Below are 20,236 nucleotides of genomic sequence, written 5' to 3'. Positions count from 1 at the left end.
TATTTGTTCCATACAGGGCAGGAGATGAGACCACAAATCAAATATTTAGACTGCAAAAATGTCAAAATTAGAAGTGGGACAGTTAATATACACCGCAACATAACGCAATATGCTCCTTTGCAACTCTTTAGTAATACATACAAGTTTAAGGTATTCTTCTTTGCGTTCCCACTCTTTTCTGGTCTGAAATACTGTAAATGATATTGTTTTATTCTTTATGCTAAGCTAAGCCTTTCCTCACTACAGCTTCATATTTAGACTCGAGAGTGGAGTCAACCCTCTTGGCAGACAGCAAGAAAAGGAATGAGTAGGTGTTTTCTTCTCCAGTTAAACACTAGTGTGATGTAGCGTAGTAGACGAGTGTTGCATATCCCCCTGATACTATGGTTACTAAGGGCAACATGTTGTGACAGCATTAGTCCATTAGTCCTGGCTTCAATTACAATCAATGTCACAATAAAGATGGAGTCATGTCAGTACATTGAATTTGCCTTCCAACATGCAGTGCATCCAAACCAATGAAACCGTTTCTCCTATTTTATTCACAAACAAACGAGAGGGAGAAAAATACACTCGTGTAGCTGCTTGTTTAATAGGCACACCTAGCGAAAAGAGTAATCGGAAATCTTACATTCAGGAAGGCTATTGTCATATTCAGCTTTTGTTAAAACTATATGACATAATTACTTGCAATATCCAATTACCGTGCATGTCAAAGCACTAACGTTATGATTTTTTTTTTTTTTTTTTTAAATTTATAATCAATTGTCCACTCCATTAAGACTATATTAAGTTCAGGACACATTTCTCAGTAAAATTGCAACTGCACCACAAACTAATGATCACAAAGTAGACACAACATCTCTCAAACAGCTTCAATAAAAGCTGAACGGTAAAACATTCATGAAGAGTTTATTGGAGGATTGTTGTATTAGATGCCAGTTTATACTAATAAATGTTCACACAGAAGAACTTTGTTGTAACTTTGTTTTAACCTACTTGGCTCTGTGTGTTCGGTCTCTGGTGTTTGACACAACTTCCCCTCGTTGAGCCTGAGCTGAGAGTTCATTGTTATACTATATACAGCTGGGTGAGCATCAAGGTCCATTACAGATCTTGGAAACGATAATAACAGTGACAAGCAATACGTTAGCACAATGTCTACGCAGTCTCAATATACTATCGCCCTCAGCCACATGAACTAAACTGAAATGTTCCCATGACAACTGACCAAACTCCGGCCGAAGAGGAACGCCACGAGATGCAACTGAATGGTCCAGAAAATTTCCAGTGCATGGATCTTGATCAAAAAATTGACGGTGTTAGCAGATAAAAAAAAAAATTGTATCTAGACAAAGATCTAGCTCAGATGATATTTATCTAATATTGAGTTTATCTTGGCTCTGCTCAGTTCTTTTGTGTTATGTATAGTTCCTGTAATTTACATGGGAAACTGGTACTGGTTCTACTATATTATCTTCATGCCCTACAGCTTTCCTCTTGCAACGTGTAACAATGGTGTCACCAGTCTTTTCAAAATATTTTCATCATATTTGTTGAATTGCAGACACACTTACTGTTGCTGGACTTCAGGTCTCTGTGGATGATAGGGACGAATGCCTGGTTATGCAGATAGTCCATCCCTGTTGCAATCTGGACAGCCCAGTTCACCAAAACCCTTGGGGGAACCTTCTTTCCAGCGAGGGCCCGGTTCAGAGCCCCCCCTCTGGCATACTCCATCACCAAGCAGAGGTTGGGCTCCCGCAGGCAGACCCCACGGAGAGCGATGATGTTGGGGTGCCGGAGCATCCAGAACAGCCTGGCCTCCTGCCGCACGCTCTCTGCGGTCACACTAATATCCTCATCCGGGTCTTGCCTGGCGGCCTTTACAGCCACTTCCTCTCCCCGCCATACTCCTTTGTACACCTTTCCAAAACCACCGGCTCCTATCACCTCCTCTAGGAGCAGCTCTGAAAAGTCAATCTCCAAGGGACAGCTACCCACCCCACCTGCCACCAGCTGCTGGTAAGTGGCAGCGTCTCCTCTCGTGACATAGTTGCTTGGAAAGATACCCACCTTGTCCTGGATCTTGCCTGTCCACCAACCCTCGTCCCCAGACACTTTAGAGTCTTTGGAGAGAACCTCAAGAAGGTCCCCACGGCGCAGGGTTAACTCCTCATCTGCTGTGGCCTCATAGTCAAACACTGCTGTCCAGTAAGGGTTGGGGTTGTTCGCCCCACATCGGTGACCAGGGTGGGAGTCTGGGGAGCCGGAAGAGGAGATAGTGGAGGACTTCCAGCTGCTACCATTCTCCACCTGCACGACTGAGGCGGGAAACATCGGCGGTGGAGGAGTCATATTTGGGGGCATGGAAGAGGAGGAGGTAGTAGAGGAGGGCGGGCCCGGGGGGATGAGGCAGGGGGGAGGGGGTGAGCAGCAGCCCCCACAGCTGGTGCAGGACAGGGGGGCCGCTGTGCTGCTCGCTCTGCCGTATGGGTTCATGGCAGCCTGACTGCTGTTTGACGTTGTCGGCCTGCCCTCTGTCAACTCAGGCACAAAATCCATACGGGGCCCATTGACTGAGACGAGGTGTTCTCGACCACCAGCGGAGGGGAGAGGGGCTCAGGGGCTCAGAGAGCTGCCACTGCTCTCCCCCATCACCACATATTGCGGTTGAATCTGTGCCAAATCCTGTCAGCGGTTGCTGCTTTGCTGTTGCTACGCAGTGTGTAAGTAACATGTATTCCCAACGGCAAGTTCATTCAGGGTCAATGTAGATCAGGTCAAACAATGACACTCAGTAGAGCGGATCCATGAGTGTAACCCCGCCCACCCCCCCAAAACCAAGAGTGATTTATTTTATTATTTTTTTTTTTTTCTCACAGTTGTGTCTTGTAAAAAAGCTGCCAAAACTCTCTCAGGAGTCGTGAATGAGTTTATCTAGAAAACAGCAGGTTATGAAATCCGTCGGAAAGATGCCTTCAGTCTGATGAGGACGTGATCAGTCAGCCAGCTGTAAAATGAATCCAGACTCTCACTGGTGTCTCAGACGCTGCCAAGAATTAACAAAACAGTTAATGATTTACTATATTGCTGCTACAGTTAACGAAAACAATCTGAGCCATTATGTCTTTATAGTCTTGAATTATTTGCCCAAATAAACTGGTTAATTTCAGCCCATGAGAATCAGTGTATTGAGCAGCCGCTGAGGTGATGATAAAACCACAGCTGATTGTCAGATTAATTTCAAGGAGGAAAATGCACTATTAAACTGCCAATAAAAAACCCAGTCTGTGTGTGAGCTGAGTGAAATGCTCCGAGCAGGGGTCCTCCTTATTTCTCATCCAGCCCTGTGTAGATGCACTTCCCCCGCCAGCCATCTCCGTGAAAAAGGGCTGTTTTCTCGTCTATGTTGTTTGGAAATATCCGCGGATATTCGCCCTACATCCCGACAAACCGGTCCAGGCTATAAATCCTACATGCATGGCCACTCATGAGTAGGTTCAGCGTCCCTTTATCAAAAAGGCCCCGTCCATTTTAAGACAGCTGGGGAATTAGAGAAACAAGCCGGAGGCTGGACGGCAGGTATTCAATACAGAGCTGTGAAGTGGCACCATGTTCAGCATCCAGCCAAGTCTGAGCACAACAAACCCGCCCCCGTCTCTGTGCAGCGGCCTGGTCCAGTCGCCTGTGCCGGGCTACATTTGTGATGGTGACGAGCGGTCTGTCAGACAAGAAACTCTTCTTCACCGGAGACAGAACAGAGGTGCCAGCATTTCTCATTATCCTGATGCTTTCCGAGCACGCATGGTTATACTTTCTGATCATCAATCAGTAGTGCTGGAGAGGAGGTGCGGTTTTTTTTTTTTTTAAATGTCCACCACTTCTTTAGCAAAGACAGGAACCGTCACACGGTGGAAAATATTGTCAGCGAAGGTTTGCATGGAGACATTGCAGTACGTCAGTATCTGTGATCCGAGTGGACGAGATGAAACGCGCGATGAAAGAGATCCACTGTGTCCATGTTTTCTTTATCACTATATCGACACCCCCATCCCATCAATAATAATAATAATAATAATAGCAATAACAATAATTATGAACGATAATTAATTACGCGGGTAGAATGTTGGAGCCTGGGCATCCAGCCGCTGCTCGAGTCCTCCAGCTGTATTTTAAAACGTAAACAATTGGCGTTTACTGAAACCTAACCTGCACACTGAAGGCTGCAACATCCACTGACATCGTCGCATGGGCGTATGGTTTACATCCAAGTAAAAGAGGTCCGTAACCCAATTTGGCGACAGATTATAACGCTCCCGGCAGACTCCGTTCGTGCTGTTCAGCCAGCTGTCCGGAGCTCCATCGTATCCAAGCAGCCTTTTCCTCCAAAAACACGTAACATTTCGAGCTCTGAGCTGTCAGTCTGCCTGTGGGCTGACTTTGCATCCAAATACACCGGCGTGCCGTTCACATACGCGGGAGCGAGTGCTTCTTCCGTCGCTGATCGTCTAACCATGTGGATGGGTCGCCGCGCGCAGGCTGCCCACGCCCGTGCTCCCGTTGCACCGCGTGCAGATCAGGGTGCAGCTCGGCGTGCAAGGGTGGAGAGGAGGACACCGCAGTGTGTTGGAACGAGACTGGACTGTGCTGGTGCACTGTGGGTAATGTAGTCTCGGAGACCTCTCCTGTTTGACCTACATCATTCTGGCAGCTGATATAGCTGATTAACAATATTACAATAATTAGGAAGAGGACAAGTGTCATTAAATGCGTACTTAATTGATTCTACGCAACAGGACGTTATCCTTTTGTCCTAATGCAATATCTCGGCCAACATTACATTACACTGATACATCTTACTGTAATGTAATGAGAGTCATGGCAGTTTAAGTCCCATGCAGTTGGAGAAAGGAGATCTAACGATTTGGCAATATAACTGTAAATTGCATTACCATTATTATTTCCACTTGCTATATATATTCCACTTCAAATGGACTCGTCCATAATCTCTAATTGCTACTGCCTTGTTCTACAGTGTCTTGTATTTTTACCCTACATGTGTAAATTTAAGGTGGCTATATACCTTATTATAATTAATCATAAAGTGTTACCCATTTTTAAAAATTAACATGTAGAATATAATATCTGCAGAATGACCATTTCATCTAAAACCTAATTACATACCTATCAGAATTTCATTGCAATTCAGATTACAATCAGTCAATGGGTTATTCAGACAATAGTATTCACGCCCATCAATTTTTGAGCCATACTGACCCCTGGTGTCTAATTCCTGAAACACAAAATCTTTATTTGGGGGGTAAAGTGTCTTATACATTTTCAGTAATAGGGGTAATTTGAAACATACTTTGTTCTCTAGTCCAAGTAGCACATTAGGTTTTCAGCATTTCCCCCTTTTGTCCACCTTTTATCTATTTTTTATGCTTTTTTCGAGAAACAGCTTGTCCAACTCTGCATCCTTCCACTTGATTACATCTTAAACTTTTACAGGACGGAGGACTGAGATTAATTAGCTAAACATCCACGTTTATGACACAACAGATTTAAAACGTTGAATTTATTTTAAGAGTAATTTGTGAAATACCAACTGATACCAAAGGACTGATTCTGCTGAGCAACCACAAGGTTGTGCTGTTGACCCATTTATCAGCAACAAATAATCAGTCTGCTTTTCCTGCCTGATATATAAGCAGAACATTTACAGTGTATACGCTCACATGTAGATTACTCACTGTAAAACATTGATCTGTCTAGTGGTGGAAAGCAAAGAAATACATTTACTCAAATACAGTTCAATTTTGAGGTAGCCTACTTCTAGAGTCTTTACTTCTACACCTCTTAATCAGAAGCACATATTGTACACTACTTTTACTTGACTATTTATTTGGCAATTTCAATTACTTTTAGGATGAAGATTTGATACAATGGATGATATAACAGCCTTTCAAAATACAACTCATTGTTGAAGAACAAACCAGGGGTTTCTAACATATTAGCCTTCTGACATTTCACATGTCTACAGATGACCAAATACTGATCCCCCCCCCCTCCCTAAACTTCTCACGTGGTTTAATTTCAATAAATGTTCAACTGATCCAATATTTCACCAAAGATTAGGGGAAAAGTCATCCATTCAAATCAAGTTTTTTTTTTTTTTGTATCAGAACTTAGTTTTTTCTTCTTTTGTCTCCCAGTAATCATCTGACGACCACTCAGATTAATCTGCTGTTTTCTAGTTTAAACCAGCTCCACCTGCAGCAGCTACAACAGCTACATGCTGCTTACACACCAAAGCTTCAGTATTAATAATCTGCTTATGTCATACATGATAATATATCAGTCAGAGGGAGCAAACCAGGCCTTTTACTCTACTACTTTAATTCCATTTTGCTGCTAATAGGCTATACATACGTAGGACTTTTACATAAATTGGAATTTTATTTTTTTTTGCAGCATTTTTACTTGTAATGGAGTATTTTCACTTTTACTTTAAGTAAAGCTTCTGAATACTTCTTCCACCACCAGATAATTAAAAGTGTGTGTGTGTGTGTGTGTGTGTGTCCAGTGTTAGTAGTTGTAGTGCGCTTGCCCTCTGCGTTACTATCAGTGGGCTGCGCCAGCTGCAAGCCGCGCAGGCGCAGTGGGTGTGCGGGCGCAGCTCCGCCGTGGTTTCGGTTGAGCCTTTGGCAACGTCTCGCTCGCTGAACAAGGCAAACCCGCCGTCGTCCGACGGCTGTTTCCACAATGTCCGGAGAAATTGTTTTTTTTTTTTTTTAACGGAGTAGGAGCCGAGAAGAGCCGCCGGAGCAGCGTGTAGGTAAGGAAGTGTGCGCTCTACTTTTGGTTTTCTCTCGGCAGTTTTAGTTGAAACAGCCGAAGGATATTCAAAAAGCGCCGGAAAAAAAAGTGAACTCAAGCGTCGGCGAGCAAAGGAGGCAAAAGCAGCGAGAGGCTGCCGAGCCGACCCAACTTCAGTCAATGCAGACAGCAGCCTCTTTTTTACTACGGCTCAGTCGAGAGGCTCAGTCCCACCTGGAGCCGTTTTACACCGGCTTCTCGCTCCCCAACTTCGACCGCCAGCCTTTTCAGCAGAGTACACGCAAAGAGCCTCAAATATGCCGCTACCCGCACAAAAAAAAAAAAAAAAAAAAAAAAAATGTATGAACTAGAAAATATTCTACAACCTTCCTGATCATCAAGGTTCCAGTGCGCATGCTCGTGCGGCTCCGCAGACTTCGAATTTGTAGTTTTTTCGTACCTGAGTTAATCAACGACGTGAGGGCCAAAAGAAAACCGTGAAACTACAAGTTCCAGACAATGGCAGCTTTGTTTGGGGGGCAGAGCAGAGCTAGCCAGCTAGTTAGCCTGGACGAGCTTTGAATTTCGAGTAGTTGTGCTGCAATCGGAAGTTGTGCCTTGGCCGGAGATTTCTTTTAAAGCATGAGCTCGCACGGGAAATGTTTTTTTTTTTTGGCTTGTACGGTTCAGCTCGTATTCTGGGAGCTGCGGTTCAGTAGCTGGATACGGCAGTGAGTTGCCGTGATAGGGTGTGCAACATGTTTTTAATTGCGGTGGTAAAAGAGAGGGGTCGATCGAGCTTTTCCTGCGTGTGTGGACATGCGAGGCTGTTCAGCTGTCAAAAGACGTGTGTGCACTTTGTGCAAGGATTTGCAAGTGCATTGTAGAAACGTGTGTGTGTGCAGTGAATGAGAGGTGATGATTTCCTCGGCGTGTCGTCCGCCTTTCATTGAGATCCCCCGTGTTGCTGTTGTATTCCCCGACCCTCAGGAAATGACACGTCGAGTATCAGGATGATGGATCGGTCGGGCAAGAGCAGCGCAGAGCACGGCAGCGCCGCACACACTCCCGCCATCGTTGCCTCCGGTTGTCTCCCATGTGGAACTGATGAAGTGATGATTATGACCAGGAAAAATGTCAGAATCCTATTCAAGTGTCTTAACCTGGTTATCCCGCTGCTCAGCCGCCTGTAAGAGCACAGGTGTTGAGCGCAGCACTGCCCCACTGGTCTTTGTTAAAAAAAAAAAGGGGGAAATCCTGCATTTCATGTTGAGTCTGAGGGGAAATCACATTTCACTGTACCCAGTACAATCCTTGATGTTTATGTTGAATAATAATGACACGGTTCTCCATATTGTAGATCCGGCTTCCTTTGATCACTGTGCAGCAGACTGCTGTGAGTCAGTGACACAATGCTCTCCGTTTCGAGTTTCCATCAAGAAATTTCCATGGAAGTTTGAAAAGAAAAATTAAGGGAGTGACCTGTTTACAGACTGGGAACTTATCACGCTGTGCTACTCCAATGGGGTAGGAGGGGTAGGGGAGGGGGGGGGTGTTTAGCTGAAAATCTTAACGAAAGGGCCGCAACTGATTATTTTCAGGATCATTTAATCTGTCGACCAAAAGCCCATAACCAAAAGGTATTCGGTTTGTTATCGTGGAGGACCAAAGGAACCAGAAAATATTCACATTGAAGAGGCACGTGTAGTTCAGCGTGGCATACTCCATTAGTCAATGCAGGAGCAGCAGCATGTTCTTGCAAGCCGCAAAGAAAACAACAGGGACTTCAAGGAGATGAAGCAAACATGCAGACGATATCACGCACATCAGCCCGTTGGTGCAATTATGATTTAAAAAGATTTTATAGTCGGGGTGCTGGAATCCAGTATTGTGTGGGCCTTTCTAAAGCAGGCTGCTGCCAAAGTTATGTCGTCATTGGTCTTCTTCACGTGTCGTAGCAGTAGCAGTAGCATAAGTGATAGTAATAACATTAATGATGGCCCTGTTCTGTTAAAGTGTCTCGGTAATATCATGACTTTGATGGGATCCTAAGACTGAAGCAGCTATATTGAACTTATTTATTTTATGAGGTACAGATGTGCTTTTTTTGCCAGCGGCATTTTAAAATGTCTTCCATAATAGAGGCCTATGACGCTTGTTATCGAGGGGCCAACAGTACCAGAGGCCTTAAGATGAAAATGTAAAGTTGTCTGACATTAGATATTTATTACATATATATATATATTTTGTAATCCTCTTTAAATGTCTTTTTCTCAAAGTTGTAGTATCGGGTCTCTGTTTTGCTTAAAGGTTTGCATTTACAGACCGTTTCCCAAATGTTACACTGTTTTTCCAAGTCGGACAGTTTGAGTCACATGACTTGAATCAGAATCAGTCCGCTCACCTCGAACAACGTCGTGTTTAGACAAGAAAATAAAAACAATATATTTGTGATCTTTTCAACCACCCAGTTTTGAAGTTGTAGTTGGGGGGGGTGGGGGGGGAATCACATTTTCACATTGTGTTCTCAATATTATGTTTAAGCGGGATGAGTTCAGAAATTCCACATGTACCTTGGGTTTGGTCCAAAACATGTTTTGCTGTGAATATCGCAGGATTTTGGAAACTTCTGCCAGCGCCACCCTATCTGTATAAGCACGTTTGTTTTGGTGTCAGTGATATCACTTTATTCATGCTTATCTGCACTCATTTCATGACTTTGGACCCACGTCAGACCGTTGTAAAGCACCTCCAGCAGTCAGCTTGTAGTTGTCTCCTCCTGGGTACCAGATAACTATTGCTCACAGTCTGTGATCTTGAGAAGATCTTATTTTCTGCGCTACTTATTGTGGTTTCATTGGAAGCAGCTGCAGGAACAAAGACTCCGGTCTTCAAAGAGAGCTGAATGTGGGCCACCTGACTTATTTTACTTGTAAACATTTCGTTGAGTCACCGTGTCCTATCTCGGCAGAGGTGACTCATCAGTTCTTGATTTTTCCCCTCTCCCTTTATTTCAAAGTGGGATTTTCAGGAACTCGATCACAGGCATGCAGTCGTGGTTATCTGTTGGGAGAACAATAAAATCTCTCCCATCACCGTCCCACGTGGTGTTTTTGAAGGCAGCAAAGACCAGTGGTGGATGGAGTTCTCCTTTCCCAACCGCGACACCTTGGCAGCCCTCCTCTGCTGGTTGTTATTTTAGGACGCAAACTCTCTTGCCAGGTTTCTATTTAATCCTTCAAAGCGTCTTGGTTAAATAAAGGTTAATAGAAATGAGTGTTTTCAGAGTGTGCAGAAGAACACGCACGTACGTACACAGCATCTATCCCCATCATCGGGTGTATCCTGCTAGGTCACAGAGAGGGAGGACAGACCTTTGTGCGTGTGTGTGCGTGTGTGTGTGTGCGCGTGTGTGTGTGTGTGTGTGTGTGTGTGTGTGTTTTGAAAAAGCTGAACATGTAGAATATCTGTAATTTATAGTGTCGTCTCCTACAGTCTCCAGATATCCATTTCTTATTAGAGCGCATGTCAAACCGCTCTCTCTGTTTATTGCTGGCTCACAGTCATCTTTACAGTCCTTATAAACCAACAGTGTGACGCAGGTTAAACCCATGTTGGCTGTTAATCTGTCATCACACCTGGCATTACAGCCTCCTCCCAACCGGGGTGAAAGGCAGGGAGGACATGAATTGACTGCGGTGAACAGGTGTCTCTATCGGATTGTAGTGTTTTTTTTTTGTTGTTGTTTGTTTGTTTTTTAATTCAGTTTTTGTGATTATTTATTATGGTTCAAATATTGAAACATGGTGAGAAAAGTGCCCTCCGCTCCCAACCTGCTGGGGACCAGACCCTCCTTACTGCACGTATAAAGACTCCAGACACACCGTATGCAAATCATTGATATAATGTGGATGCTTAAACTACATTTCATTCTTCTGACAAGGCAGTCGGAGGGAGAGCGGAACAGAAACCCAGAGCGCATTGTGTGGGCGAGAGAAAGCATGTATGCCGCGAGAACAGAAAAATACATTTTTATTTGATAATTATGTAATGTGGTGTAGTTTTATGTAATTCTGTGGTTTATATATATATATATATATACATAGATTGCTGTGTAAATTGCTCAGTGATTCAATACAGACAATTGATTGGATAATTTACTGTATTATGTATATCAGAAGCTGGTGTGATGCTTGTTGATGAACCGAATAAAGGTTGTGTGTAGACCTTGACAGTGTGCAGGGTCTCGTATATAAATGGGTAAAACGGGTTGACTGTGCGTTCGGTAGAGCTGCATCGTATACGCGTGTTAGTCCGGCTGCAGGTGTACAGGTTAAGATTAAATAGCATTAGACCATCAAAAGGATTGCAGCCCCCCCACACACACACACACGCTCTCTCTTTGATATATTATCTTATCCATAAGTCAATGTGCACGACAGTGTCAAGAGGTCAGAGATTTACAGAACGAGGGGCACGGCACGTTTCCTGAAATGAGTCTGTGCTTTATGGCTGTCTGTGCGGCTGTAAAACATTTTGCTAGGGAGGCAGTTGATCTATCGAGCCTGCGTCCTCTTCTTTTCCTTCTCCCTCCCTCAGAAGTCAAATTCCCTCAAGGTGTTGTTTACCAATCTGTGTCTTCTTCTCGGGGAACAGGATGAATCACAGAATCACAGTCCTGCGTGTTAACGTCTCTGATTTGGCCGGTAGCGCCGAGAGGGCACTTTTTTTTTTCTTTTTTTTTTTATACAGAGCTTATGGTCCTCTCAGTTTGGCTATCAGACAGAATAGCCTCTTTGGCGTTGCATAGGCCAGGTCCCGGGCTGCATCTTTTTTTTTTTTTTTTTTTTTCCCTCTTGACTCCTCTGTGCTGAAAATGTTTGACTGGGATAAATATAGCCTGTTGGTTTTAGCTGGAGGATAAACACAGATGTTGAGAGGGCCTTTCTTGCCACAGGTTGGCCTGCATCCTCCCCGTGGTCAGCATTGGTGGCAGAGGGAGAGAGTGAGAGAAAGAGCCTCACCGTCCATCCACAAAACACTTCAACGGCCTTATTGGACTTAACACTCAGGTCAGGCTTATAGGGGGGGGACATGGCTTCACGGCCTTTAGACAGCTGGACAAAGGGCTGTACATAAAGATTGATTGACACAGGTCTACATATGGCTGTCCATTTAGCAATTCAAAGTGAAGGTCATTTTAGATTTACAAATGGATATCCACTTAAGACAGAGCTTAGGCCTCTCAGGCAGTGAGTTTATACTTGGATCTGTGTTTGTTGAAGCAGAGGAGAACTTGAAGAGGACGGTCAGAGGACCAGCTCTGACTGTTTGAGTTATTTCTGAATTCTCCCTCTGAATCCAAGACCATGAGTGTTAGGAATAGCTGCAGTAACTGGCGACAGGCCTGCTTTGTCCCAGAGCCGTACTGAATGTGCTCATCTCCATAACATTAAGAGCTCTCGACTGGTACTCCTCTCTCTTTGTAAAGTTTCTCTCTACCTTGTATGCCTCTTTCAAAATGGCCTGATGATGTTAAGTGTTGTATCAGTGCTGCGTCGTGAGAGACCGGTGATGATGCCAGAAGGACAATACATGCATTTTTATCTCCTATAGGGGACAGAGACTTCTGGAGACTTCAGATATCCTTCCCTTGATATGAACCGTGATGGAGCTGAAAGGGGCAGCTGCCACCTTTCTCTGTAATGTCTTTATTCTGGTAACTTCTTGTGTCTTGGGAGTTGAATTTGTCTGCTGCTTTAAGGGGAAGTGTGTTTTTACACCTGCTTGATATCTGTCCCAAACTGACACTTCACACATGGGGATGACAGGTGGTGTGTGTGTGTGTGTGTGTGTGTGTGTGTGTGTGTGTGTGTGTGTGTGTGTGTGTGTGTGTGTGAGCTCTATCATACACAAGCATGGTAGAAATGTTCTGGAAACAGGAAATCCTGCATGACTGGATAAAGAAACAGCTGATTCCGTCTCCCATCTGTTTTTATTTTATGGAGTGAGGAGGAGTAAATTAACCTTGTGTGCCTCGTACACATGAGCTTGACCATCACTGTCAAGTCATAAGCTCACTTGCTATCTGTGTTACTCTGAGCTGCAGCACATAGTTATAGTTCATTCATTCATTGTTTCAGACGTGACATTTTGTTTCTCATATATTACAGTGAACTAAATATCTTTGGGATTAGGAGTGAGGGTCACACTACAAAAAAATGTAAATCCAACTGGGCCTTAAGAAATTTAGAGCACTTGTTTGTTTGTTTTTTCACTACTTTTTGGACGATCAATCAAAAAAAAAAAACTAAACAAGAAGACGACCCACTCCCTTGGTATATTTCGGTGCTCATTTTGAGGCAATGAAGACCCTATAATTCTTAGTTTCAGGTGATCATACACTAATTTAATCAAAATTAGGAATATTATATTCCATTCCTGACAATAGATCCTGTTAAATCTTTTTCTTCCCGATTTAAATTTGAAGTTTAAGGACATAGACAGTCAAATTTGAAATAAGAAATGAAAAATGTAAACGTGAAAGAGGAGGTTAAAAAAAACACACACACAAAAAAAGCCCTTGATCTCAGTCAGTGATCTCAGTCACTGACTCGACAAAAGGCTGTAGTGTGCTGCCTGTTGGAGGTCAAGCTGTTGGACAGGAAGTGTGTGTGCTGAGGAGGATGCAAGTGTGCGGTGGAGATGAGTGTTGCGGTGAATCAGACATGAGGCATGGAGGAGAGAAGTGGCCTTGCGTAGAGGAGATCTGTCACGAAAAAAAACAAATGACCAGTTCACAGGAAGTGGGTAAAGAAAAAAACACATTCCTCTCGAGGCTCAGAAAAATGCCGCACGGTTCGTCTCCGGCATGCGGCTGATATCCCCGACGTTTTCTTTGCTCATTCGTTGTTGGGGTAGTTTAAGATGAGCTCATCTTTGTTTCCGGAGAGGAACCCGCTGCCTCAAACTGCACGTTAAGGAAAACGGAGAAAAAAAAAAAGGGCGCAGCACCAAACGCCGTCAGGAAACATGGAGATAGATTTGCATGTTCCCCCATTCTTCTGTCTCTCGGCATGTTTTGTTTTCAGTGACCTGCATATCCTTTTGAAACGCAGCCCCGGCGCACACATGCTGGGCCTCATGCATGTATGTTGGGAGTGGGTGAGTTAGTGTGAAGATGTTTTAAGGTTGTTTTTTGTAATGTGAAATTGTTTATGAAACTTCATCAAAAGTGCTCCCTTCTTTTTTTTTTCTTTTTTTTTTAAATCATTTATGTTCACAGCCATACAGTCTCTCTGTGCCTCTTGCCTCTTCACAGCACACATCTCAAGCTACTGACTGCTGACTGTGGCGCCATTGTTTTAATGCTAATTGAGTGTAGCATGTGGTCATTCCATGAATACCTCTCATCCCGGTTTATAATGGTACTGTATCAAAATGTGCCTCTTTTTTTTTTTTTTTTTTCCCCCTCCTCATTTCCAAATCAGATTTGATACTGGGATGGGGGTTATTTAGTGGGCTATTTTCATTTAGTCTGCTGTGCTCACAGAGAGGACGGTATGCTAATGTGTTTATGCTGTTGCTGAGGCGTGGCAGTGCAGACAATGTGTTGAGTCTGCTCAATGAGAGGGACAGAAGGGGATTTCTTCAAAACATACAGTATACAGCGGCATTGGCGCCTTTTAAACCTTTGAATAGAATGCAATTGTTTATGTGTGTGGAGATATAGATAGAGAGAGAGATAAAGAGATAGAGAGAGATAGTAATTTTGGTGGTTTATAGTGAGGAAGGATTTTACTTTTCTTTTTTTTTTTTTCCTCGGGACTATTTTTTAATGACATTTAATGCATTTATTTGACATTGGAGATGGACAGAGAAGGAGAGAAGTGGATTGACGTGCAACAAAGGTCCAACCACCTGCGGATCAAACTGTGGACTCATTGCTCAGGACATAAATGTGCCCATGTGGTACAAACTCCAACCGCCTGGCTATCAAGTCGCCGCCCGGGTTTTACTTTTCATTACATCCTTCACCACAACGACGACCTGGTAAACATTCGAATTATGCCATTCGAGTCACAGAGTCGTACACCAGAATTGTGCGCTCGCATGGATTTGAACAGCGAACACGGTTGCGTTGCAAATCTGCACAAGTTTAAGCTGATTTGACCTTTTTTTTTTTTTTTTTTTTTTTTGCAGGATCACAGCAGTGTCATATAAAGGCATCAACCAATCACAAAAATGTCAACGTCAGGGTCACAAAGATGACGTATGGAGTAGCATCACCCAACAATTAGACTATCGGGATAGTGAGCCGTTGATGTATTACTTTCGGTCGTGGTAAAGAGCTTCACCTCCATACGAGGTGGTGGAACTCTTCCTTCCTTCCTTTTAAAATAGGATGTACCCCCAAAATCTCCTCACGCTTTGTAGAGTCAACAGGATCAGGAAAAGATCGTCACCACTGAATGATGTTGAACCCATCATGTTACCCCGAAGAACAGTCCAGTCGATTATTTTTTTCTTTTCTTTTTTTAATTAGTGTTGCAACTGTCGCAAATTCCCGTCGCTTTCAATAGAAATAGTTTTGACGTGAAATATTCGCTGGCGTTTTGTGTCGTTTCTTCGTTGTTCCCCCGATGCGTAAAGGAGCCGACATTAGTACTGAAGCTCACTGCGATCGCGTCCACGCTTTACGTTCTCTGAACAGGATACTGTCTGAAAGTAGATAGTGTAGATCCAGAAACTCGAGTGTGACTCCTACTTCTTCACTTCCCTCCAAGTAAAGGATCTGTTCATCCAGCACAACACACATACACATCTTTTTTTTTTTCTTTAATCTTTTTTTTTTTTTTTTTTTTTTTTGCTGAGCCTGCACAGATGTTTCCTGAGCTACTACACATGAAAACTTGTATGCCTTCAAGGGCTGTTTATTCAAGTGCCTGATTAAATTAGTAGTATTGTAATTAGCTGTGCTGATGCCACCTCTTGAAACACTTGCATTGTTCAGCTCTCTGACTGTTTTTAATCCACTCCACACTACAGACTTTGGCTTTCGCCGCTTTCAGATCACGCACCGCGCTGCTGAAAGTGACTGGTAAGGCATGTCTATGCGGTGAACGCTCTTTTTTTTTTTTTTTTTTTAATTTCCGGGGCAAATGTGAAATGCATTGATTATCAATGTAATGGTTTGTTGTAACCTCAGACGGCGATCGAAACAGCTGTTTTTCCAACTTCTGCGCGTGTTGGAGTGAGCGCAGCCTTGTTCACTGTCCCAAAAGACCACAGGCCGGAGAGCGGTGGAGGAGTTTGGGTGTTTCTACACGCACCAGCCAAGGCTGTTATCATCGTGGGAGAGGGGGAGAGGAGGAGACGGATGAGCTGATAACTCGGAGGGAGAGAAGCGGCTTGACGGGGAGGAGGGATGGGAGGACCGACAGAGGGAGAGACTGAAACGGAGGTCTGTTGCGAGAAGAAAGCCAGCTCGTGTGCCTTCCTTCTCCTCTTTCACCTCCCCGATTCGTCCTCCCGTTTCTCTCCCCGTTTTCCCCATGACCTCCGACGCCGAGCTCTGATTAGATAACCGTCTAGTTCAAGTGTGTCAGGCGAGGCTTTACCTGAGAAGTTATGATGATGATGTCAAAAGAAAGAAGGACGAAAAAAAAAAAAAAGAAACACAGTGGAAGCGAGTGACTATTTACAAAAGTGTGAATGTGATACAATCCCCTGCAGAGAGAGGAGGGAGCCTGAGAGACGGCGCGAGGGAGTGTTGTGTGAATCTGTGGAGGAAATACTGTTGTGTGCTCGTCTCTGGAGAGGGTGTACGTGGAGCGGATCGCCTCTCGCTGTAATCGGGTACGATTAAGAAAAGCAACACAAAAAGGTTTAGAGCAGGAGACGGCGGATATTTTGTCTCCGTGCTGCAGCCAGGTGTCTTCTTCTCCTTCTCCTTCTCCTCCTTCTTCTTCTTCTTCTTCTTCTTCTTCTTCTTCTTCTTCTTCTTCTTCTTCTTCTCCTTCTTCTCCTTCTTCTTCTTCTTCTCCTTCTTCTCCTTCTCCTCCTTCTTCTTCTTCTTCTTCTTCTTCTTCTTCTTCTTCTTCTTCTTCTTCTTCTCCTTCTTCTCCTTCTTCTTCTTCTTCTCCTTCTTCTCCTTCTCCTTCTTCTTCTCCTTCTCCTTCTTCTTCTTCTTCTTCTTCTTCTCCTTCTTCTCCTTCTTCTCCTTCTCCTTCTTCGTGGAAGGTCACTGTTCTCCCCCCCCCTGTCCTTGATTGAAACTCCCTTGACCCACTTTGTTGCCTGAAGACACTTAAACACCCACAACGCTCCCCTCTGCCTGTGTTAGACATGCACTTAGCAACCCTCCCCCCTCCACCCCCCCATCTCTCCCCTCTCCCAGACATGAACTCTGTCGCTGCTCTGAGCCCAAACACCTCAACACACACATGGCTGCATCCATTAAGCACATTTCTGCCATGTAACTACTCCAGACGCCCCCCCCATTTCCCCCTCCCCCTCCCGCCCACACACACACACACACACACACACACCGACCCCTCCCCTTTTTATACACTGGTACACACTCATATGCACAGTTGTTTTTCCAGTGGTTCCCACGTCTGAGTTGGACCGGAGTATTGTCAGCCCCATGGGAAGCCTCCAGGCTGTGGATTTTTTTTTTTTTTTTTTTTTTTTTTTTTTTTCTCTCCTCTCACAATCTAATAACATTCAACATTTTGGGAAATGCACTTCATTTTCTGCTGAGAGTTAGATAAGAAGATTGATAACAAGTGTGAGCCTTGATCATTCAGGCAGCCGCTTAGACACAGAGTGGTATTGTCAAAAAAGCGAATTATGCACATTTCCCGAAATGTCCTTTATTATTTCTTCGAACGCACGTCCTCCCCTCTCTTCATCTTTCATCCATTTTGTTCCATTTTTCTTCTCAACATTTTTGTCATTGGCCAAATGTTTTTAGTTCCACACCTCGGCAGTATGCCTGGAGGACAAGTAGGCCAGTGTACGCTGCCGCCTGCCGCGAGCACGTGCGCAGCTCGGTGCGGGTGCACACGCAAGTGTAAGTGCATGCGCTGCTGTGGGACCACACCCTGGACTCACGGCACGCTTTCAACCAAACGCAGGGAGAAGGAGAGACAACTCGGTGGATGGACTTGGCTTGTTGTGACGGCTCTCTGCACTAGTTTGGCCCGCGACAGCGACGACTGAACTGTGCATCGCAGGGCGCAAAGTGGCAGCCGCACTGCGCTCCACTGCGATCTCTGGTCCTGCAGCTGCAGCCAAGTTTGAGGAGCAGAGTGATGATGGTGATCTGGTGGTACACCCCCCCCCCCCCCCCCCCCCCCCCCCCCCCCCGTTGGAGTTTCCCTTGAGGCTGGTTGGAACAGACACACCTTCGACTCCGCTGTTATTACTGGACAAATTCCACTTCAGAGATGCCGCCGTCGGTCCGGATGCCCGAGATAGTTTTTAAGGGTTGAGATCTCTATAATCGGTGTGTTAAACTCCCCCTCCCCCCCACCCTCCCTGTGTGATTTGATACTGCAACTTAAAACCAATAATCATTCCTAAATTATTACGGCTACTTTAGCATTCGAAACATATGCTGGTTTAGACCTAAAGGAGTTTTAAGGCAGTGGAGAGGTTGACCTCGACAGACAGCAAAGGCATCGACAGACCTTTAGTTGGATCCTTCGTCTCTCCACTTAGCGTTGCCAATAGGGTGTTCATGTGTGGTAGTCAAAGAGCCCCCCCCCCCCCCCCCCCCACACACACACACACACAATGCCCCTGTGAGTTAAAAGGAGCCACACCTTGCTCCTGTGATCCTCTTTCAGTCAAGACAAACCCCTCTTTATAATGTCCTCTGAATAGACTGAGTTCACCTGGACTCACCACATGCCTCTCCTTTGCATAAGTGTGTTTGTGAGTGCAGCATTTACGAGTGCACACATGTTTTGGACACATAAGTCCACTTCAGTTAAAAGAAAAGGGACAATAGGGACCATGAACAACAAAAATGACAAGAAAACAAGAGAAAGGAGGAAAAAAAGAAGAAAGATTAACAATATGATATCTGATGAGCGATGTCACAACTTGTTACGCTTGTATTATTGGTGTATTGCTGTCAGCCTCCTTCATGTTGCAGTATTGTTTTCGTCTGGTGTTCACCTTTAGAAGGATCAGACTTCTTGCGATCAGAAACGAGGAGGAGAAACTTTGATTTAGGATTCGTCATCAGTTGTACAACTAAATTGTGATCAGTGATTTAAAGAGAGAGAGAGAGAGAACGGGGATGACAAAAAAGCATGGATAGGGACCGTGTTGTATTTTGGCACCCAGCATTTATGCATTTAACAAATACACAGTACAGTGTGGAGTTACCTTTTGAGAGCTACCTCTGCTGCTATTTGCTCAGGTTTAATTTCCCTGCTTGTTGGCTGCGTTCTTTGTTTCTCTTTTCTCACAGCTTTCTGTTCCAGCTCCGTCTCAATGGACCTACTGTACTTTGTTTGCTCTCACTAGGCAAAGTCCTGCAGGCAAACACTGCCTGGTCCCTCTGGGGCCTGGGACTATAGGCCCGCTGAGCTGCAGCGCTACAGTTTCACCGTGCACTCATGTTACCACCCTGTCTGTCTGGTGTGACATTGTGTGAGAAGTGGGGGTGTATGTGTTTGTGCCGGTGAGTGTTGGATAGGGACTCGGGTGTGGGGACACCATTTGTTTTCTTGAACTAAATCTGATTCATAAAAAGAGTCACAGAGATGCACAATTTTACCTCCACACACACACACACACACACACACACACACACACACACACACAAGAGTATGTCAACGAATAAAGGAGATGGGAAAGGGAAGGGAGGAGGAAACACTAGACATCATAATAGTGTGAGGGGAAGAGCAGCTGACCGCTGTAAAAGAAAGATGCGTCCCCTCAGGCAAGGGAGACTGTTGGTTTTGTCCAGACGAAGTTGCATGTTCACATTTTGGTACACGTCTTTTCTATTTAATCTAACTCCCTCTACCTCAGCATCTCCCAAGTACTCTGTGGGACTTGGAATTGCTCCCCTAGGCTGGTGTTGGCAGACGGAGAAGGAGGAGGCGGGGGAGAGGGAGAGGGAGAGGGAGGGGGAGGCGGAGGCCGGAGTGATTATGAGACCTGGGGTGTGCTTTAACCCACTTAGCACACCATCTCAGGGTCTCCTGCCAAAACGGTGAGCTTAGTGCTTTAAATCCTCTTCCCAGGATGAGCCGATAGTTTGTTGCTTGCGAGGGCTCTTTGTCTTACTGCCGAGAAATGTCCTGTGCGTGAGTTTTTACCCTTCCTTCACAATTTATGATCATCTGCATCAGCGTCATTGTTTAATTTTGTTTTGTGTAAGTTTGCATAA

The 20,236-nt window shown here is 44.6% G+C and overlaps 2 protein-coding genes across 2 annotated transcripts in view; one reads left to right on the top strand and one right to left on the bottom strand.

Moving 5' to 3' along the window:
• The window catches only part of map3k10 (mitogen-activated protein kinase kinase kinase 10), a 35,207-nt gene extending 32,373 nt beyond the window's left edge, over positions 1–2,834 (bottom strand). Inside the window, exon 1 of the mRNA XM_069148159.1 lies at positions 1,578–2,834. Coding sequence (XP_069004260.1) covers positions 1,578–2,565 — 988 coding nt within the window. The 5' untranslated portion in view covers positions 2,566–2,834. The remainder of the gene's footprint in view (positions 1–1,577) is intronic.
• Positions 2,835–6,683: 3,849 nt separating this feature from the next.
• Positions 6,684–20,236, top strand: part of sipa1l3 (signal-induced proliferation-associated 1 like 3) — a 70,974-nt gene continuing 57,421 nt past the window's right edge. The window contains exon 1 of the mRNA XM_069148157.1: positions 6,684–6,841. The gene's annotated coding sequence lies outside the window, so the exon portion shown is untranslated. The remainder of the gene's footprint in view (positions 6,842–20,236) is intronic.

The sequence above is a fragment of the Embiotoca jacksoni genome, unplaced genomic scaffold (assembly GCF_022577435.1).
Source record: "Embiotoca jacksoni isolate LCO1_2020_lvr unplaced genomic scaffold, fEmbJac1.0.p SCAF_14, whole genome shotgun sequence".
Taxonomy (NCBI): Eukaryota; Metazoa; Chordata; class Actinopteri; family Embiotocidae; genus Embiotoca; species Embiotoca jacksoni.
This window is presented reverse-complemented; position numbering and strand designations above follow the sequence as displayed.